Source organism: Crinia signifera, chromosome 2 (assembly GCF_055691185.1).
Source record: "Crinia signifera chromosome 2, ASM5569118v1, whole genome shotgun sequence".
In the NCBI taxonomy this organism is placed as follows: domain Eukaryota; kingdom Metazoa; phylum Chordata; class Amphibia; order Anura; family Myobatrachidae; genus Crinia; species Crinia signifera.
The window spans coordinates 173,630,551-173,652,212 of record NC_139218.1 but is presented as its reverse complement, the minus strand read 5'-3'; the positions used below and the strand labels follow the sequence as shown (position 1 = coordinate 173,652,212).

Sequence of the window (21,662 nt, the reverse complement as noted above, 5' to 3'; positions counted from 1 at the left end):
AGCAATGCCGTGAATTGGTAGGTTATCCCTGATATGCGGAATCTTAAAAACCTTTGGTGCTCTATGTAGATCGGTATGTGCAAGTATGCATCTTTTAAGTCTATTGTAGTGAGGAATGCATTCTTTTTTATATCCGGCAGTATTGTCCTGAGGGATTCCATCCTGAATTTTTTTGCTGTCACGTACGTATTCAGCCTCCTCAGGTCCATGATGGTCCTGAATCCACCCGAAGCCTTCCTGACTACGAAGAACCTCGACTGCCAGCCTAGCTCCTCTTGTCCTTTGGGAACTGTTACTACTACTCCCTGTGTTATCATATCCTGTAAGCTTACTTTTAAGGCAAGCCTTTCTTCCTTGTCTTTTGGGACAGGTGAGTCTTCCAGCCATACCCCCCGGAGTCTTTATGAACTCTATCTTGTAACCCGAAGATATGACCTCTCTCACCCATCTGTCCTTTGTGGATCGGGCCCAGACCAAGTAGAACTTCATCAGTCTACCCCCGACCCTCTCCTTGGCGTCATTGTGTTTGACGGAATCCGAACCTCCCGTCTCTGCCCCTTTGGCCACGAAAGGAACTTTTATCCTCCAAACCAGGGTCTCCTGTAACCTCTGCTTGGTCTATATGTCCTCGCTTCTTTAAAGTCTTGCGATTGGAACCTCTGTGACCCGTTGAAAGGCTTCTTAGAGCCTCTGTCTTGGGGAAGCCACACAGACTTCCCACCTGAGGTTTTCGATATGATGTCATCTAGGTCTTTCCCAAATAAGTATTCCCCTTGAAATGGGAGTGATACCAGCTTGTTCTTTGATTGCGCGTCTGCGGACCAAGGTTTTAACCATAGCGCTCTTCTGGTCACAGTGGTGCTTGCATTTGCTCTAGCGGCTAATCTAACCGTGTCAAGAGATGCATCGCATATGAACTCGACAGCTACCTGCATGTTCTGAATTATTTTGAGCAATCATGACCTTTAGACACCGTCTAATAAGTCGGACTCTAGGTCCTGGCACCAAGACCTTAACACTCTTGAGGTCATCGCTATTGCAGATGAGGCTTTGATAGATGCCCCTGATGTAACGTGCTGTTTGCGTAGGCTCATTTCCATTTTTCGCTCCATCACGTCTTTAAACACATTGGCATCTTCTAGGGGTAAGGTGGTTTTCCTAGATAATCTAGCGATGGCTGAGTCCACTTTTGGTGCCACGTCCCACTTCTTAACCTGTTCTGCATCAAAGAGGTACATCTTACTTACTCTTAGCGGTACTGCTACTTTCTTATCGGGGTTTGCCCATTCTTCCTCTACTATTTCCTGTAGCGTTTTGGATAGAGGGAATGACTTTGGTTTTTTCTTTTTATCTTTAAATAAAAGATCCTGTAGTTTCCCTTCTTCCTGGGGATCCTCGATGTTAAGCGATTTTTTTATTAATATGAGGAGATTGTTTAGGAGATCTGGGTTTAAGTCCAGCTCCGCTTTTTCTTGGGTTACTTCCCCTTCTTCCAACTCCTCAGGTATATCAATGGCAGGGCCCTCCCCTGGACCAGAGTCCTCTGATAAAGTGTCTCTGGGCCTTTTATGTGACATCCTTTTTAAGTCTTCTTTCGTGACATAGGTGTCTGCTAGCGATGTTAGCATAGATACTAAGTCTGCCATTTGAGCCTTCCCCATGATAGGCGATTTTTTACACTTTTAACATACTGCCCCCTTCCATTTCTCTGGGAGAGCTGCATCACACATGGAGCATTTTGCTGCATGCAGTTTCTTGTGTTTAGGCTTAACCTCCAATTTCTCCTTACTTGACTCTGACCTGAAAAGATATATATTAACCGCTACCGTGCTGTATTTACCATAAGTAACTCCTTGAATTTTCCTTTGGCTTACCCTGACTTTGCCTGCTGCTTCCTATCTTCCTCCATTCTGCTACAGAGTTCCTGACTAGCAGAAAGATACCATTAATAATAATGCATAGGGTAAAAGTAAATAAATTACTCCAGCAGCGCCGCTGCTTGTGGAGTCTTACCCGTTTTCGTCTGGCTCATGAACCGCTGCAGCGTCTGCTTCATGCAGAGCTGCCGTTTTTATCTGGTCCTGTACAATCACCCCCTTCCGGATGCACAGCGTCCTTCCGCCCGGCTCCCGCGCCCTTTGATGCCGTCAGACGCTAGCCGGCGTTCTGGGTGCGCGCGCCCCGTCACCCGCGTCAGCATGGTGACGTCAGATGCCGCGCCGGCTGCACGCTGGTCCCAGCGCCTCCTGCACTCTGGGTACTATCTCCCTGCGGGACCCGGCGACCCGAGGGGGAGATTTACACCACTACACGCTTACCGCGCGCCCGGCCGGACTCCAGGAATTGCGGGTCCTGAGGAGTAGCTCCTTGATCGAGAGAGCAGGTATTACCATTTGGGTTCATTTATCATTTTCCCACGACTGCACTAAGCAGAGGGTTGCCAGATTAGGTATCCCCACTACACTCGGCAGCGGGATACCTCTAATCTCCAAGCCTAAAGCCCTAGCTGCACTAGGCAGTGGGGAAGGTTGCAGCACATTGCAGGGTAAGCCTCCTCTACCTGGAAAGGAAAAAAAGACACTGAGCCTTGTAGGGGCGGGCCTTATATAGGGGCAGTGTTGTGTCTTTTTTTCCTTTCCAGATCTACCTAATGAGGAGGAAACCCCATAGGTCAGCTGCCATGGGGAGGTAGAGGAAATATACAATTCTTTTCCTGCAAAATGCGACTCTTTTCCTTGGGTAGGAAAATGCTGGACCTCCAAGTCTAGGAGAGCCCTCAGGTGTAACATCTGTCTGGATGGAACCAGAGCGGATTTCTTCAGTTTGATCAGCCACCCGTGTCTCTGAAGAAAGATCATCGTGACTTGAAGATGGCTGAGAAGGACCTCTTTGGAACTGGCTAGTAGCAGGAGGTTGTCCAAGTAGGGCGTAATAACGCCATCATAGCCGTCATTATCTTTGTGAAAATTCTGGGAGCCATGGCTAACCTGAACGCTAGGGCCTGGAATTGATAGTGGCATCCCATAATCAAGAAGCAGAAAAACCGCTGATGTGCTGCCGCAATGGGGACATGCAGATAAGCATCTTGAATGTCTAGTAACACCATGTAATCCCCAAGCTCTTTTGTTAAAACAATGGTTCGCAATGTGTCCATGCAAAATTTGGGTACCTTCACAAACTTGTTGAGGGACTTGATGTTGAGAAAGTCCCTGTCCCTTTTGCTGTGGAGGTACTGGAACAGTAACTTGCGATAGGAGTAGGGATTCCACTACCTGCTTTAGGAAAGTGTGGATGTTTTGGAGGCTCATAGGAAAAAAAAACGTTTTGGTTGCAGTTTTTGGAAGGACACCACATATCCATGAGTCACCACCTCTCTTACCCAGGCATCGGAAAAGGTCCTGAGCCATTCCTATGCAAAGAAGAGAAGATGGCCTTCCACCTTAGGATCACGCAAAGGGAGGCACTTCCCAGACTGCAGGTTTGCCTGACTGAACAGGGGGCTGTGTAGTGGCCCAAGGTTTTTTAGGTTTGGGCTTAATGAGTTTTGAGGAACCAGTCTGCCGCCTGGTAAAAACCTCGGCCTTCCACCTTAGGATCCCCCAAAGGGAGGCACGTCCCATCAGACTGCAGGATTGCCTGACTGAACAGGGGGCTGTCTAGTGGCCGAAGGTTTTTTAAGTTTGGGCTTAATGAGTTTTGAGGAACCTGGTCTGCCTGGTAAAAACCTGCTTGGTTTTTCCTGGGACACAAAAGGAACGAAAGCAAGGCTCTTTTGGTTGCTGTGTGGATGCCGCTAGGATTAACTGGCCAACTTGGCTGTTGGCAGGGATGCCACTATTTTATAGAGTTCTTCTCCGAAGAGAACTTCCCCTAAGAAATGGAATTTAAACATGCTTTAGAAATACTCCCTATCTACTTTCCAGGATCTTAGCCAAAGCATATGTGCAGGGCTAGAGCTGAGGTTGCTGAAGCTTTTGCTGCTAAGAGACCTGCATCCATGACGGCTTCACCTATATAGGCCGCAGCTTGTTTAATGTTCTGAACAAAATTTCTGCAGTCCTCCGAAGCCACTTGAGGCAATGCTTCCTCAATAACCTTAACCCAGGCCTCATTTGCCCTTGCTGCCCAGGAGGCCGCAATGGTGGGCCTGACAGATACACTAAAAAATTAATTTTAGACTCGATTATTTACTGGTACGTCCTTACGAGAGGCACTGGATGTTACTTGTAAAATGGAAGGCTTTACCAAACATGTTACATGGGAATCCAGTGGTGGTGGATTTCCCCATGTTTTACAATCATCCAATGGTAATGGGTATTTGGATTAAATCCTTTTTGGTACAGGGAAATTTTTTCGTGGAGTTTTCCACTGTTCCTCTCTGACTTCCATAAGATGGTTAGAGTGAGGGAATTCAGATCTAACTACCGTATATACTCGAGTATAAGCCGAGTTTTTCAGCCTTTGTTTTAGCTGAAAAAGTCCCCACTCGGCTTATACACGAGTCAGTGGCGTCTGCCCTGCGTCCAGCCATACACTTTGCTGCCCGGCTCCACTTTGAACATAGGCGCGGCTACCAGCAACATGGCCGCCGGCCTCCTGCACTATACATGTCCTCAGTGCAGGAGGCCGGCGGCCATATTGCCGAAGCCGTGCCTTTGTTCAAAGTGGAGCCGGGTAGCGAAGTGGACGGCAGGGCAGTGGCGGAGGCCGTGGAGCCAGTCAGCGGCGCACCCCAAACCCCCTGGAGTCGGACGCTGGAGGAGGTAAGCGGCGGCTTCTCCCTCCCCCCTCCGTGTGCGGTGTCCCTTGCAGGGGGTGCCTGTAATCACTGTGGTGATATACCTGTTTGCCTGCCATCACTGTGGTGATATTCCTGTGTGCCTGTAATAAGACTTTATAGAACAAATAAGTGTTGGGTAATGCCCAGTGTGATATTGCTAATGACAGGGCTCAGTGGATGAGTGGAGGAATGTGCTTCTGGTGTGTGTGGACGTGTCTGTGCTTGTTGTGCTGCTGCATCTGTCAGCTCCTGTGTACCACGTCTATGTGCACATTACAGTGTATTGTTGTCACAATTGAATTGAAGTGTCCCAGGGGTGAGCAGGGGGAGCAGCCTGTGGTGTCCTGCTATAAGGCAGGGGGAAAAGCCTGTGGTGTCCCAGGGGTGAGCAGGGGGGGGGGGATCAGCCTGTGGTGTCCCAGGGGGAGCAGCCTGTGGTGTCCCAGGGGGAGCAGCCTGTGGTGTCCCAGGGGGAGCAGCCTGTGGTGTCCCAGGGGGAGCAGCCTGTGGTGTCCTGCTATTAGGCAGTGGGAGCAGCCTGTTGTGTCCTGGTATTATTATACAGGGAAATGTACCAGTAGCTGCTGCATGTCCCACCCTAGGCTTATACTCGGGTCAATAAGTTTTGCCAGTTTTTTGTGGTAAAATTAGGTGCCTCGGCTTATATTCGGGTCGACTTATACTCGAGTATATACGGTACTTTACGTGATTTAATAACACAAGTTTTCTTAGCAACAGGGGCAGGTTCTTCTTCCTCAGGGAGAAGTACCGCTTAAATTGCTGTTATTAGATAAGAGACATTTACAATTATCACAAATGAATCGTCTGTGTCAGGTTACTCTGAGATATCTGCCTCCTCCCCTTTCATAGCAGTGTCCTCATCGACTGAGATGACAACACATGTTTAGGTCTTTCAGACCCCCTTGCAACTTTGTGCACAACCTGCGTCAAAGCCTGCATGGAACCAGCTAGAGATTCCACCCAAGGGGGTACTTCTGCTGATACAAGTTGGTGTGCAGAGGCCACAAATGTATTTAAACGGTCCACCAAAGTACAGTACCAATAAGTTGTGAAAATGCCACCCAAGGTGGCTCCTCAGCCTTTGGGGTCGTCAGTTTGAGGGCTGATGGGGAGGCTGCTGAGAGACCTGCTGGAGTGCAGCAAATGGCACAGCAGCCCTCGTGGATAATATCATGCTCAGATAACCCTGCTGCACATGAAATACATGAATGCAACTTAGAGGCTGAGCATTTCTGTTTGCTAGTCATGTTAGCCATCAACGGCAGTATCGGCCAAAACGTGAGCCGCTGGGGGGACAGCAGGCAAGTGCCACATCCCCCTTACTGGTCTTCCTCCACCTTTATAATGAGCCTGTAACAAATGGAGAACAATCCCTTGCCCAAAGGGCATTAGTCTCCTGCCTGCGCTCCATACCCTGGTGGTACAGTGGAGTCCCTCCTAATGTGAGCACGGTGAACGCCAGCGACGGTGGGACGCCTCCCTATCCCACAGCCACGGACAGCAATGTGTTTGCTCTCCAAAGAGAACACTTATCCTTCCTGATCTCTGGCCACACTGTCCTGGATGTGCTGCTGTGGCTGTGCTAACGCCGGGGAGAGCTTCCATCCACTCTGCCTGGTCCACATCATTTAGCTGCAGGAAGGTAATAGACGCTGGTGGGGTGCTGGAGGGGCAGCACTGGAGTCACTGACTGTAAGTGCTTACCGCTAAGTGAAGAAAAAGCTGGGGATTGCATGAGGCAATCCCAGGAGAAAAAAAAATAAAGGCAGATATCCGCACCTTTAAGGAGCCTAAACCTGGCATGTCCAAACTATGGCCCTCCAGCTGTTGTGAAACTACAAGTCACATCATGCCTTGCCACAGTTTTGCTATAAGGGAATGCTAAAATGATGGCAAGACATGCTGCGATGTGTAGTTTCACAACATCTGGAGGGCCATAGTTTGGACATGCCTGGCCTAAATGCAGGCCCATAGCCACACCAGCCTGTAAAAACAGCAAGAACCAGCCAAGACGAAAGACGGTCAGAGAACAGCGTCTCCCCTTACACCAAGACATATAGCTTCCAAGTAAGATGGAGTGCCTGGAAGTATCCGGCTTCCTAGTCTGGATCATGGTTGAGATCACATAGCTCAGAATACCTTTTAAAGCCGACCAGATCCAGATCCAGGCCAGGAGATCTGAGTACAATGCCCTTCTGGGCCAGTCCGGAGCGATCAGAATTGCCTGCACCCTTTCCTTCCTGACCTTGCGGAGCATCTGACTGCAATGAAATCGGAAACGGCCAACACCAATCGATATGGCCAGGGCATCATCAGGGTGTCTAACGCAGCAGTATGAGGATCCCTGGTTCTGGCACAACACAGCTGAAGCTTCTTGTTGAGCCAGGAAGCCATCAGGTCTATCTCCAGGCAGCCCCAACAGTCCGTGAGCAGCTGAAAAACCTAATGTTGGAGAGCCACTTCCCCCAGGTGCATGTCGTGATGACTGAGGAAGTCGGCTTCCCAGTTTTCCACGCCCAGTATGAAGATGGCCATTATGGCCCTTCGGTTTCTTTCTGCTTGGACAAGAATCCTCCCTCATGCAGGCCCTGCTCTTCGTCCCTCACGGACAATTCATGTATGCCACAGCTGTAGCGTTGTCCGACTGTACCTTAACAGCTTGGTTGGTTCAGGAGTAGATGGGAGGCTTGAAGCAGGACCTCGTGGATGACTGAGTTCCAAGATATTTATTGGAAGGATGGACTCATGGCTTGCCCTGGAGGCACACCCTGTGGGTTACTGCCCCCCAACCTCTTAGACTTGCGTGGGTTGTAAGAAGAATTCAGTCCTGGATACCAAATGTTCACCCCTCCAACAGGTAGGGAGACTGCAGCCACCACGTCAGAGACATCCTGGCCTGAGGGGAAGGTCATATAAAACCGATGCATCTGCAGATGCGAACAGTTGCGCAGGAGGTCCTACCGAATGGTATGGAAGCGGCCAGTAAGATGCAACCATTTTGCCTAAGACGGATATACAGGTGGACGGAGACCCAATCTAGTCTCAGAACTTTCCTGACCAGAGTCTGAAGCATCTCCACTTTGTCCAGTGGTAGTAAAACCCTCTGGGCCACTGTGTCCAAGAACATTACCAGAAACAGGAGTCTCTGGGTAGGCACTGACTTCATCCATGAAGGGACAATAGCTGAGTAGTCTGGTCTATGCTGACCGAAAGCAGTTCCCTGGACCTTGCCTTTATCAAAAGATCGTCTGGTTATGGGATAATGTTCCCTACGTACGCAGCAGTAACATTATCTCTGAATACCCTCGGAGCTGTAGTAAGTCCGAAGGGCAGAGCCTGGAATGCGTAATGCTCCTCTAAGAGATCAAACCTGAGGTATGTCTGATGAAGCGACCAAATCATAATGTGGAGGTGCGCATCCTTTATATCCAGAGAGACAAGAAACTCTCCCAACTTCAAACCGGAGATCATCACTCTGAAGGATTCCATCCAGAACTTGAACGCCTTCAGATAAGGGTTCAGTGATTTTTAATTTAAGATGGGTCTCACTGACCCGTCCAGCTTCGGGACTAAAAACAGGCTGGAGTAGTAACCCTGCCCCCTCTGCAGCGATGATACCGAGGCAATGACCTTAGTTCGAACTAGCCCTTCCAACACAGCAAGCAGCATATCAAGGGTGTCCTAATAACCTGAAAGATCCGCTTTGAAGAACCTGCGAGGATGACAAGTGTACAACTCCACCTTGTACCCCCTGGGATATTACATTCCTCACCCAGGAATCCTGGCATGAATGATCCCAGACGCTGAAGAACATCAGCCTTGCATCCACCTCTACTTTTCAGGAAAAAGGGGCATGACTTCAGCCCGAAGCCTTGGAAGAGCCAGCGTTTGAGCTCTGCTCCTGTGAACCAACTGCGGATGGCTTACGCAACTTTCCCCTGGAGACCCTAATAACCTCTGGGCTTTCCCCAAAAGCAGGTCCCATGAAAGGAATGCAAATTAGGGGTTTGAAAGGAACGCCTGACAGGCGGGGCAGCAGAGGCGAGGAAAGTGAAATTTTCAGCTGCAGCCTTAGAACTACACGCATCCAATTCCCCACCAAACAGGCAGTCTCCTGTAAAGGGAAGGGCTGCAACACTTTTTTGATTCATAGTTACATAGTAGGTGAGGCTGAATAAAGACTTGCGTCCATCTAGTTCAACCTATGTTTATAGTAGTTTATCCTTTGTTGTATAGTATGTTCTAATATTTTTAAGACAGATTATGTTACTTATTCGTACCCATGGATGTTTTTAACCAATGAATCCAACCTTATTTTAAACATATATATATGCCGACACCACTTCTCCAGGAAGAGAGTTCCAAAGTTTGACTGCTCTGACTGTAAATAAATCTTTTCTTCTAGATCAGCGGTGGCCAACCCGCAGCTCGCGAGCCGCATGCGGCTCGCCACGCTGAAATTTGTGGCTCCCATCGGGGTTTTGAATTTGGCGCCAATTCGGCTGCCAATTCAAAACGCCGCATCGGCAGCCAATAGGAAACGGCCGCGGCGAGGCAATCAGCGCTCGCCGCGCCGTTTCCACCCCGCCCCCGGCGTCTGACATCAGACGCCAGCGGGAGGGCGAGATGTCTCAATGCCGGCGGAGCGCAGTAGCGCTCCTGAAGAGGCGAGAAGCCGCCGGAGGACGGCGCAGAAGACGGCGGCGGGGAGAACAGTTCCGGCGCCGCTGAAGAGGCCAGAAGACGCCGGGATCAAGACAGAAGATCTCCGGCGCCTTCTGGAAGAACAAAGAAGATGGCTCCCGGAGAGGCCAGCGGGGGTGGGAAGCAAAAGAGCTAACGAAGCTCCCCCCAGCGGCCTCTCCCAACACCAGGTAGGGGCCTTTGGTCTCCTACCCCCCATCCACCCTAGACCACCGGGTGTCAGGCACTAGGCCCGTGGGCACATTCAGGCCCTTCCGGCCTGTGGGCGCATTAGTCGGGCCTTCTTGGCCCGTGGCTCATTTGTTTGTTGGGCCCTCCTGGCCCTCTAGGTGGGGCTTTTAGTTAGGAAGCTGGGCCCTCCAGCATAGGTGTTGCACTGTGGGCAACACCTGTGCTGGAGGGCCCAGCTTCCTAACTGTGGGGGCATATGATGTTTGGCACTGTGGGGGGCATATAATGTTTGGCACTGTGGGGGGCATATAATGTTTGGCACTGTGGGGGGCATATAATGTTTGGCACTGTGGGGGCATATAATGTTTGGCACTGTGGGGGGCATATAATGTTTGGCACTGTGGGGGCATATAATGTTTGGCACTGTGGGGGCATATAATGTTTGGCACTGTGGGGGGCATATAATGTTTGGCACTGTGGGGGGCATATAATGTTTGGCACTGTGGGGGGCATATAATGTTTGGCACTGTGGGGGGCATATAATGTTTGGCACTGTGGGGGGCATATAATGTTTGGCACTGTGGGGGGCATATAATGTTTGGCACTGTGGGGGGCATATAATGTTTGGCACTGTGGGGGGCATATGATGTTTGGCACTGTGGGGGGCATATGATGTTTGGCACTGTGGGGGGCATATGATGTTTGGCACTGTGGGGGGCATATGATGTTTGGCACTGTGGGGGGCATATGATGTTTGGCACTGTGGGGGGCATATGATGTTTGGCATTGTGGGGGCATATGATGTTTGGCATTGTGGGGGGCATATGAGGTTTGTTATTGTGGGGGCATATGATGTTTGGCACTGTGGGGGGCATATGACTGGCACTGTGGGGGGCATATGATGTTTGGCATTCTGGGGGCATATGATTGGCACTGGGGGGAATATGATGTTTGGCATTGTGGGGGGCATATGATGTTTGGCACTGTGGGGGGCATATGATGTTTGGCACTGTGGGGGGCATATGATGTTTGGCACTGTGGGGGGCATATGATGTTTGGCACTGTGGGGGGCATATCTGGCACTAGGGGCATAAAGTTTTGTCATGTGGCCACTCCCCTTGTGTCATATGACCACGTCCATGGCCACTCCCCCGATCACACCCCTTTTTGGCGCGCGCGCATGATGTTGGCTCTTTGGCTTGACCAACGATATTTTTCGGCTCTTTGCCTCTGACCGGTTGGCCACCCCTGTTCTAGATGAACAAAATCTTTTTTTTCTTCTAATCTAAACTTGTTCCCTCGCGTCCTAGGTTCCTTTCTAGTAGAAAATAGGGTGTTTGACAGTTCCTTATATTGGCCTCTAATATAGTTACACATGTTAAACATATCCCACCTTAAATGTCTTTTCTCTAGTGTAAATATTCCCAAATTGTTTAATCTTGCCTCGTAGCTTAAATTCTAAATTCCCCTAATAAGCTTTGTTGCTCCTCTTTGGATTTTTTTCTAATTCTGAGGTCCGGCTTGTTCATCCCATTTGTGGTATGTGTGCGTTCCACAGTCTGCTCTCCCTTAGTAAACACTGATGAGAAGAACTCATTTAACAGTTCTGCTTTTCATTTGTCCTCCGTAAAACTTTTTCCATTGATATCGGTTAGTGGGCCTATGTTAATTATACGTTTACGATTTATGTATTTGAAAAACTTCTTGTGGTTAGTTTTATTTCAGTTGTTATGCGCTCTTCATAATCCCTTTTAGCTACTTTGATTGCCCCTTTGCAAATTTTGTTTGATTCTTTGTATTTGATGAACACCTCCTCATTTAAGTTATTTTTATATAATTTAAAAGTTCTTGTTTTATTGTTGATTGCTGACCTAACTTTTTTATCCAACCACTGTGGCTTTTTTTTTTTATTGCATTTACCCTTAGTTACTTTAGGAATGTATTCGATAGTTAATGATTCGAGTACATTTTTAGAGTATCCCACATTTCCTCAGCATTTATCCTCTCAAAAACCGTTTCCCACACAATTCTTTTTAGGACTTCTTTGAATAATTCAAAGTTAGCTTTTCTGAAGTTTAGTATTTTTGCAGATCCTTTTTGATGTAATTTACTGAAGTTGATTTCCAGTGAAACCATATTGTGGTCACTGTTCCCTAGGTGTTCAATTACTTTTGTGTTTGAAACTAAATCTATGTTATTGGTTAATACCAAATCCAATAATGCCTTATTACGAGTTGGAGCTTCTACTGTTTGTGTGATAAACTGGTCTTTAAGTAAACTTAGGAACCCACTGCTTCTTGCTGTTTTACAGGTTTTGTTTTTCCAATCAATATCAGGTAAATTAAAATCCCCCATAATTAATACCTGACCCTGATCTGATGATTGTTTGATTCGGTTTAAAAGAAGAGACTCGTCCCCTTCGTTTATGTTCGGTGGTCTATAGCATACCCCTATTAGATTTTTTGTTATTGTCGGTTATCTCTGCCCATACGGCCTCCGTGTAGTCTTCCTCTGTACCTGTGCTCATTTCTTTCTCACACGATGTTAAGTTACTTGGGTGGCGTCAGCCACCCAAGTACACAGCCACAATAACCTGAGTGCAAAAACAGCCATGCTAGAGATCCTAGCGTTAATCACGCCTACTTTCTTGATAGTATCACAAAAGACCCTCACCGTGTTCTGAATGTGCTTCACTAACGTTATCATTTCAACTAGGGACTCATCACCTGAAAAGCCCCCCTGAAGCTGGGCAGCCCATGAGTGTATGGTGTGTGTCACCCAGCAATAACAGATTTCTGGGAAACCCCATGCAGCAGTATAAATAGCTTTTAGCATGTCCTCAATCTTTCTATCCGCCGGGTCCTTCAGGGTAGTAGCCCCCGACCGGCAAAACTGTCTTCATAGAATGCAGAGACACAGAGGAATCCACTGACGTTCAATGCCCTGTGTAGGAACTTCCTCCACAACAGGCTCTAAATTCTCCCCCCTTCTGCTTTTCCTCCTCCCTGGAGTCAGAATCCACAGCTAACAACCCACGCTTACGTGGTGCAGTGGAGGAAGCAACCTATGCCTCTGATTTTCTCAGATTTTCCACAGATACCTGTAAATAGCTGTGTATGTTGCAGCTTAGCAGTTATCTGCTGGGACATAGAACTCAGCCGAAGCAGTTCTGCCACATCACCCCCAGATGCCTCACTTTGCTGTGAGAGCTGGCTACACTGATCACATATGAGAGTGTAAGCGGAGGAGTGTTAAAACCTGGTGCCACATACAGTGCATTTTCTCCCCATGATGAAAGAGGACAATCTTTCCACACAGATACACACAACAGTATAATACAAACGGGAGAAAGCAAGTTGGCCCAACTCCAAACCGCGTGAGACCCAGTGGGGAAGGAGCCAGCACACCAACCAAAACAGACCCAGCAGTATTGTAACAGCACTATGAATTAAATGTATGCAGAGACTGATATATCTATCTCTATATATATAGCTATAGTCTATAATCTACAGATATATCTATATCTATCTCTCTTTATTATACAAAGCCCTAAAAGAGCTTTCCAGCGACTCTCCCCCAGTTAACATCCCTGTACCAGTGAAATCCTGTGACTGGAGTGCCTTGGAGGAGCCAGAACATGCTGCATGCTGTTCCTTAGATGTATAATGGCGCTGAGAAGCTGCAGTTCCCGCTCTAATGTAGCTCCACACCCTGCAATGGAGCCAGAACTACTGATATCTTTATACTGGTAAAAAGAGTTATATAGGTAAAGGAGGGCTAAAGAGCCCTATTTCACCACTGCCAGTGTGCGCAGTCAGGGTATGGGATCCCCCCAGAGGGCGTGTAACCAAAAAACCAGGGTACTCGATGTCTGCTCACCACTCCAACGAACTTCAGGCATGTTAAAGTGCCCAGTGCCGTCAGCGGGGAGCGGAGCAGCACCTAAAGAGGTCGGTATCAGTCCCTGCCCCTAAGCTCCCATGTTGCAGGCCTGATGCATGCCCAAATAAGTACACTGGGCTGTCAGAAGGGGCATAGAGGGGGGTGGGGGGTTTGGGTGGAGCTAGCACACCCTGTTGAAGTTTATGTGCACTGGCTCCTTTGGACCCCATATATATCCATTGTACTAAGTGAACCCCAGTATCCTTTATAGATGATAGATAAATAGTATTAAATACACTATTAGAGAGTTAAGATACCAAATTTAAGGAAAAGTATTCAAGCATCGGAATCAAGAGCTTCTAAGTGGTACCAGTATCTTAAACTATATGGAGCAAAAATGATAAATGTCTGAGCACACATTAATAGTACTGTGAAAGAGTTTAGATTTGGATTAGGCCTTCATCTTCAAAGTGCCCCACCCCTATGTCATTGCACCCTAGGCTGCAGCTTAATCAGACAATTATTTGTACCATCCGTCCAATGACTGTTGTACTGTGACGATAATTGTATTGTGTATTTGTGCAATTGATTGGATTGGTTAGGCATGCCAAAACTTCCAGCATGTCTGATGCAATATTTTATAAGTGGCAAATCAGATACACAGCAGTGCTGCTGCGGCCAACCAAATTAGTTCCCCCTGTTTCTTCATATGGGAAGCAACAGAGAAAACCGTTATTGCCCAGAGAAGGATTGCAGGTATTGTGGCCAATACACAGTTTGTCCATTATATATGCAAGGTCTGAGGCACTAAGTAAAAACACCTGTCTTTGTGTATGCCCTGCATTACTAGTACACTAAAGGTTCAAGATATTTGCATTTGTGCCAGCCAATAAGATAATTTTACAAGAATGTGGCAAAATCTCAGTGTATAAGGGCCAAAATGACCACTGTTCTGAACAACATTGGACCAGGCAAACATTGCAAAGCTTGTTCTTCAAAAGGTAAAGTAAAATTACACTTCTGTGGATACTTGCCTATCAAAAATGATAGATTCAAAAGAAAATGAAACTTCTAAAAAGCAACAAAAACATTACCTTTTTCTCCGCTGTCTCTCTTTCAGTCTGGAATGATAAATGTCTACAACTGCAATTTTCAAAGCTAAAAAAACAAACAAACAAAAATCCCCAGTTAGATAGATATGTTAATAAAACTCCACATCAAATAAAATCAAGTATACAACTATGCCAGCTGCCAGTCTCATATGAAAAAAAATATTAAAATTAGATAGTTTAGTTTACTAAAGATATATCATTTGTTAATACCAGAAGCTAAAAAAATTAAAGTTGTACACCCTAGGCACCAAGCACTGCTAATAATAATAATAATAATAATAATAATAATAATAATAATAATAATAACAGTTAACTCCACAAATCCATAACACAAAGGTTTAAGTCTAGATCATGCGGTGGGTGATGAGGTCACCTGGAAACAGTGGGTGGGGCAATATTTTTAGGTTAAAATTGCAGAGTTTACTATTTTTGTTATTCGCAGAACTAGGGAAATACATACAGAATACCAGCGGTGGGGAAGCCGGCGGTCAGAATACAGATATCTGCATGCCACAGGATGGAATCCCAAACAGAGGTTCGGTAGGCATACTTCCCTTTCCCTGCACCCCTAACTGTCCATCCCCACAGATTACACTAACCCTTCCTGCCATCACCAAATCCTTGTACCTTGCCATGATTTCAGTGACAACATCCTCATGGATATCAGCATTATGACACTAGTCGGGATTCCAGTGACTGCTGGCATCCTGTCAGCTAGGATGCTAGTTGTATTCTGTGCTTGTTGCCTAGGGTGTGCTGAAGTGTGCTTGTGTCCTGAAGAAGCGTGTCGAATGGCAACACAAAAGGCCATTGTCTAGCAGTGTCCAAAATGTTATTATAACAAAAAAACGATTATCTAAACCAGGGGTCCTCAAACTTTTTTAATCGGGGGCCAGTTCACTGTCCCTGAGACTGTCGGAGGGCCGGACTTGGGTGTGTATGGCCATTTTTTTCAAACAGAAAGGCGAACGCAGGAGGGTTGTATCGAATCAAATATATAAAAATATATATATATATATATATATATATATACACTGCGCTGCATGCACTGTACATCCCCCGCCCCTGTCTGTTGTGGTGGCTGCCATTGTACAATTGTACACAGTAACGGCAGCCACCAAAACAGACAGGGGCGGGGGATGTACAGTGCATGCTGCGCAGTGTACAATATATATATATATATATATATATATATATATATATCATTTTAAATATGTTAGTATAAAAAAAAACGCACCTCTAACAATAAGAACACAGTCAAGAGTAGACTGTGTGTGGACTGGGACACAGTCAGTATCTGCTCAGTCAGTGCCACTGCTCCCTCCGTGCTGCCTTCTTGTCCGGCTCCTCTCTCCGGATTCTGTAAGCTACTCTCCTCTGTGCAGCCGCAGCGTGTGATGTTATGACGTCACACGCATAGGAGAAGCTTATGCAGGGAGACGGGATGGACCGGCAGACACTGTAGCTTCCCCTGACGTCCCAGGCCACTCCCCCACCCGTCCATTGGCCAGCCAGCCTGCCCATCCATCCTCCCGGCATGTGAGGCAAGTGAAAGTAATTGCCGCGCCAGCATTTGGGCAGCGGCACACCAGGCGGGCCGCATAAAAGTCCTCAGCGGGCCGCATCTGGCCCGCGGGCCGTAGTTTGAGGACCCCTGATCTAAACGGTCAACTTATTTAAATCAAATTAAAAAGGGAGTGGTACCCTAATCAGGGATAGGCTGAAGGTCAGCATAATAGAGCAATACCTGAATGCAGAAAAACATACATTGATTGCAAGAACAATCAAATAGAGGTTATCTGCCTATTAATGTTATTTCTGCAAATCATCCACCAGAGGTCAGCAGGCCAACAAAAGTGATTCACAGGAATTTATTCATTTATTTTTTGCAACCATAGCAATACACTGGGAAGCAGCAATTAATTGCTGAAATATAATATGTCAGATATTGTGTAAAACATACTGTGTATAGCAGCATACTGAGCAGCAGCATTTAAAATTGAATGATGAGGTGACATACTCTAGACACTGTATGAAGCATATTCTACATAGCAGCATACAGGGAAGCAGCATCTAAAATCAGTTGCAGAAATGGTATACTCTAGATACTGTGTAAAGCACCTGCCAAAAAATGTATAGGTTATAAAAGGTGAATTACAGGAACCAACTTCTTCCATTATAAAAGTATACTCGAAAGCAGCATTAAAAATCAATAAAGTGGATATATCACTGCCAATTTAGAAAACATCCACTAGAGGTCAGCAAAACATCACAAATGAATTACAGGAATTTATACCTGAAAAATAACATTCGCAATTGATAAAGCCTCTGATACACACCTGCTACACTTCATTGAAAAAGACCCCAGCTGAGGAGAGTGACATATCACCTCAATATAATGTGCAAACACCACACACAGTAATCCCAATATTTATTAGTTGGGAACCCCAGTTGCATAATAATTGAAAGTTAAAACATAGTTACATAGTAGGTGAGGCTGTATAAAGACTTGCAGCCATCTAGTTCAGCCTATGTTTATAGTAGCTTATCCCTTGTTGTATGGTATGGTCTAATATTTTAAAGACAGATTATGTTACTTATTCGTACCTATGGATGTTTTTAACCAATAAATGTTTATCGAGCCTTATTTTAAACTTATTTATAGTGTCTGCCGACACTACTTTCCCAGGAAGAGAGTTCCAAAGTTTGACCGCACTGACTGTAAAGAAATTTTGTTCTTGTATAGTTTCACGGCGCAAGCATGGCGCCCTGCTGCTTTCGGGTTGTACGCTCGCCAAACTATCTAAAATAAAGTAACTTAACTCCATGCCAACGTGGATAGTTCATACCCCCACTATCCACGTTGGCATGGAGTTGATTTTAGATAGCGTAGAGAGCCACCGAGCCCGCAGCGTGGGCGAGCGAAGCGAGCCCGCAAGGGGACTCAGAGGTACGGCGCCCATGCTGGTGCCGTGAAACTACACAAGTACCAGAAATTATTTCTTCTAGATTAACAAAATCTATTTTCTTCTAATATAAACTCGTGCCCTTGATTCCTGGATTCCTCTCTAGTAGAAAAAAGGGTGTTTGACAGTTCCTTATATTGGCCCCTAATATAGTTACACATGTTGAGCATATCCCCCTTAAACGTATTTTTTCTAGTGTAAATAGTACCAAATTGTTTAATCTTTCCTCGTAGCTTAAATTCTCCATTCCCCTAATAAGCTTTGTTGCTCTTCTTTGGATTTTTTCTAATTCTATGATGTCCTTTTTATAGTGCGGGGCCCAGAACTTCACTGCGTATTCGAGGTGTGGTCTAACCAATGATTTGTACAGAGGCATAATTACTTTTGAGTCCCTAGTTTCCATGCCCCATTTAATACATGCGAGAATTGTGTTGGCCTTTTTTGTCTTTATATTACATTGAGCACTACACCCTAGTTTGTTGTCTATTTGGACTCCTAGATCCTTTTTCGAGTACTGAATTACCCAATTCATCCACACTTAGGTTATAACTAGCACACTGGTTATGTCTCCCAAGGTGCATGACCTTGCATTTGTCCACATTGAACCTCATCTTCCACTTTTTTGCCCACTCATCTAAATTGTCTAGATCATTTTGAAGCGTGGTGACATCTTCTGTTGATTTAATAACTCTGCTCAGTTTTGTATCGTCCGCAAAGATGGATACCTTGCTGATTAACCCCATCCCAATATCGTTAATAAAAATATTAAACAATTGGGCCCAAGAACTGAACCCTGTGGCACTCCATTTAGTACTGGTATCATATTTGATACGGCACTGTTCACGACCACTCTTTGTTCTCTATTACACAGCCAGTTCCCTACCCATCTACAGATATTTGCCCAAATCCCATGACCTCCATTTTATTTATCAACCTCTTCCAGCCACACATCCACACAGTACCACACATCTACAGAGTTTCCATTATCGAGGTTTTTGCTATCCTCTTTATAGAAACCAAGTAGTTTAGTTTGGCATGAACGATTTTTCACGAACCCATGCTGGTTATTACTGAGTAAACTATAAAGGTCTAAATATTCCTGGATACCATCTCTTAAAAATCCTTCAAATAGTTTACCCACTATTGATGTTAAACTAACAGGTCTGTAGTTAGCGGGATCCTCCTTTTTCCCTTTTTTGAATAATGGCACTACCACCTCTGCTATTCTCCAGTCTTTTGGTACCTTTCCTGATGATAGTGAATTATCAAAGATATAATGTAGAGGGGAAGCTAATTCCTCCCTTAATTCCATTAGTACCCTAGGATGAATCCCATCTGGCCCAGGTGATTTATTTGTTTTGATTTTGCTGAGCCTCAATATTATTTCCTCGGTAGAGAATTCAATTTTGAGGTCCGGCTTCTTCATCCCATTTGTGGTATGTGTGAGTTCCACAGTCTGCTCTCCCTTAGTAAACACTGATGAGAAGTACTCATTTAACAGTTCTGCTTTTCCTTTGTCCTCGTAAAACTTTTTCCATTGATATCGGTTAGTGGGCCTATGTTAATTATACGTTTACGATTTATGTATTTGAAAAACTTCTTGTGGTTAGTTTTACTTCATAATCCCTTTTAGCTACTTTGATTGCCCCTTTGCAAATTTTGTTTGATTCTTTGTATTTGATGAACGCCTCCTCATTTAAGTTATTTTTATAGAATTTAAATACTCTTTAACCCCTTCACGACATTTGACGTATATATACGTCATGGCTTTAAACTGTCACTGCGTCTAGAGACGCAGTGACAGAGGGACGATGTCTGCTGTCCCTGACAGCAGACATGTCCCTGCATGCCCAGGGGGGGCTGCGATGCCGCCCCACCGTCGGCGATCGCTGTGATTGGCTGTTCAGTGTGAACAGCCATTCACAGCGTTTTCCTGTGTTACCAGCGAATCAGACGCTCGGTAACACAGGTGTCAATCACCGCCGGGCGTCAGGGGGCATGAGGGGGTCATCGGTGACGATGACACCTCACCCCACCTGCCCCCAAGGCTGTGATTGGTCCGTGGGACCCACGGACCAATCACAGCCAAGGCGCGACATTTAAACTAACGGTGACTGCGCTGCAGACGCCATTCCGGTCTGGAATAGCGTGCAGAGCGGTCACCGTGCCTATCTGCCGTGATACTGACCTGATCCTTGCTAATACTTACCTGATCCTTGCAAATACCTTACCTGATCACTTGATCACTGCTTGTAGCGTGCTGGACGCTTCCTGGATCTGACTTCCTGAGACTTCCTGCTGCTGCTGCAGTGTGATAGAGAGATAGAGAGATAGAGAGAGATAGAGAGATAGTAACAGAGAGAGCTATATTTTGTGTCTGCTACCCCCCTTTTTGGGGGTGCAGGGGTTTTTTATATATAAATAACTGTCAGTGCTGCTGCTGCAGTGTCATAGAGTGATAGATAGTGATAGATAGTGAGAGATAGTGAGAGATAGAGAGATTTGTGTCTGCTAGCCCCCCTTTTTGGGGGTGCAGGTTTTTTTTTTTAATATATATAACTGTCAGTGCTGCTGCTGCAGTGTCATAGAGTGATAGATAGTGACAGAGAGTGATAGAGAGTGTATATTTTGTGTCTGCTACCCCCCCTTTTTGGGGGTGCAGGTTTTTTTTTATACATATAACTGTCAGTGCTGCTGCTGCAGTGTCCTAGAGGGATAGATAGTGATAGATAGTGAGAGATAGAGAGAGATAGTGACAGAGAGTGATAGAGAGTGTATATTTTGTGTCTGCTACCCCCGCCTTTTGTGCTGATCACTATATCTGAGGTGATCAGCAACTTTTTGGGGGCGCAGAGGTTTTTTTTTTTTATATATACCTGTCAGTTGCTGTCAGTTGCACCAAAGGTTGTGCACCTGCTGCCCCTCACTGGTAATCAGTGTCGCATCACTGATCACCTTTTTTTTTTTTTGTGGGTGCTGTGTGGTCTTTTTTTACACACACTGTGATTTTGTGGGTGTCCTGTGGCCACTGTGCGCTGATCAGTGACGTACATCACTGATCAGCTTTTTCGGCACAGGGTTGATCTATTTTTTTTTTTTTTGATCAAATTCCTGTTGCCTTTGAGCGCTGTTCAGTGACGGACGTTACTGACCAACATCTGTGCTCAATTTTTGGCGCAGGACCTTTTTTTTTGTTTTTTTAACCCCTTCAATTTTTTTTTTTTTTTAACCCCTTCAATTTTTTTTTTTTTTGTATAAAGTATTTTTTTTTTTCTGCACTACATACACACTACACACTACATACCCCCCGGGTTGAAATAAAGTTTGTACCCCCCCCCTACACTATACACGTGTTGAAACATTTCACTACCAGTAACACAAAAATAAAAATGTCATCCCAAATGTCATCCCAGTCATCCAGAAGAATGTATTCAGTGGAGGAGGCATATGCCATGCTTGCCTCTGACTCTGACACAGCCAGTGATGCAAGCGGGGAATTTGAAGGATTCGTCTTAAGCTCCTCTTCCTCCTCTGGTGATGAGGGACCCCCTCAAAGACGCCCCCGTAGAGCAGCTGAGACCCCCCCCCCCAATAATTGATCTCGTATGGACCAAACTACCAGACAATTTTGAGCCCCAGGTTCCTGAGTTTTTGGCCATGCCAGGAATCCAATTTGATTCCACAGGTCTCAGAGAAATTGACTTTTTCAAATTATTTTTCTCTGATGATTTTATAAATTTAATGGTGGACCAAACTAATTTATATGCCCAGCAGTTTATTGCTCAAAACCCCACGTCATCATTTGCTAGGTGGACCCCTGTAGATGCAGTAGAGATGATGACGTTTTGGGGTCTGGTGTTTCATATGGGCATAGTAAAAAAGCCACAAATTAGGCAATATTGGAGTACAGATGTTCTGTACAGCACCCCATTTTACCGTATGGCCATGACTCGGACTCGTTTTGAAGCAATCCATAAATTTATACATTACACCGATAATGCACAGTGCCCACCCAGAGATGATCCC

The 21,662-nt window shown here is 45.9% G+C and overlaps 1 protein-coding gene across 2 annotated transcripts in view; it reads right to left on the bottom strand.

The window, feature by feature from the left end:
* The window catches only part of TADA2A (transcriptional adaptor 2A), a 271,049-nt gene that overhangs the window by 148,656 nt on the left and 100,731 nt on the right, over nucleotides 1-21,662 (bottom strand). For both annotated transcript variants that reach the window (XM_083173206.1, XM_083173205.1), the window contains exon 8: nucleotides 14,653-14,716. In XM_083173206.1, the coding sequence (XP_083029332.1) occupies nucleotides 14,653-14,716 (64 nt within the window). The remainder of the gene's footprint in view (nucleotides 1-14,652; nucleotides 14,717-21,662) is intronic.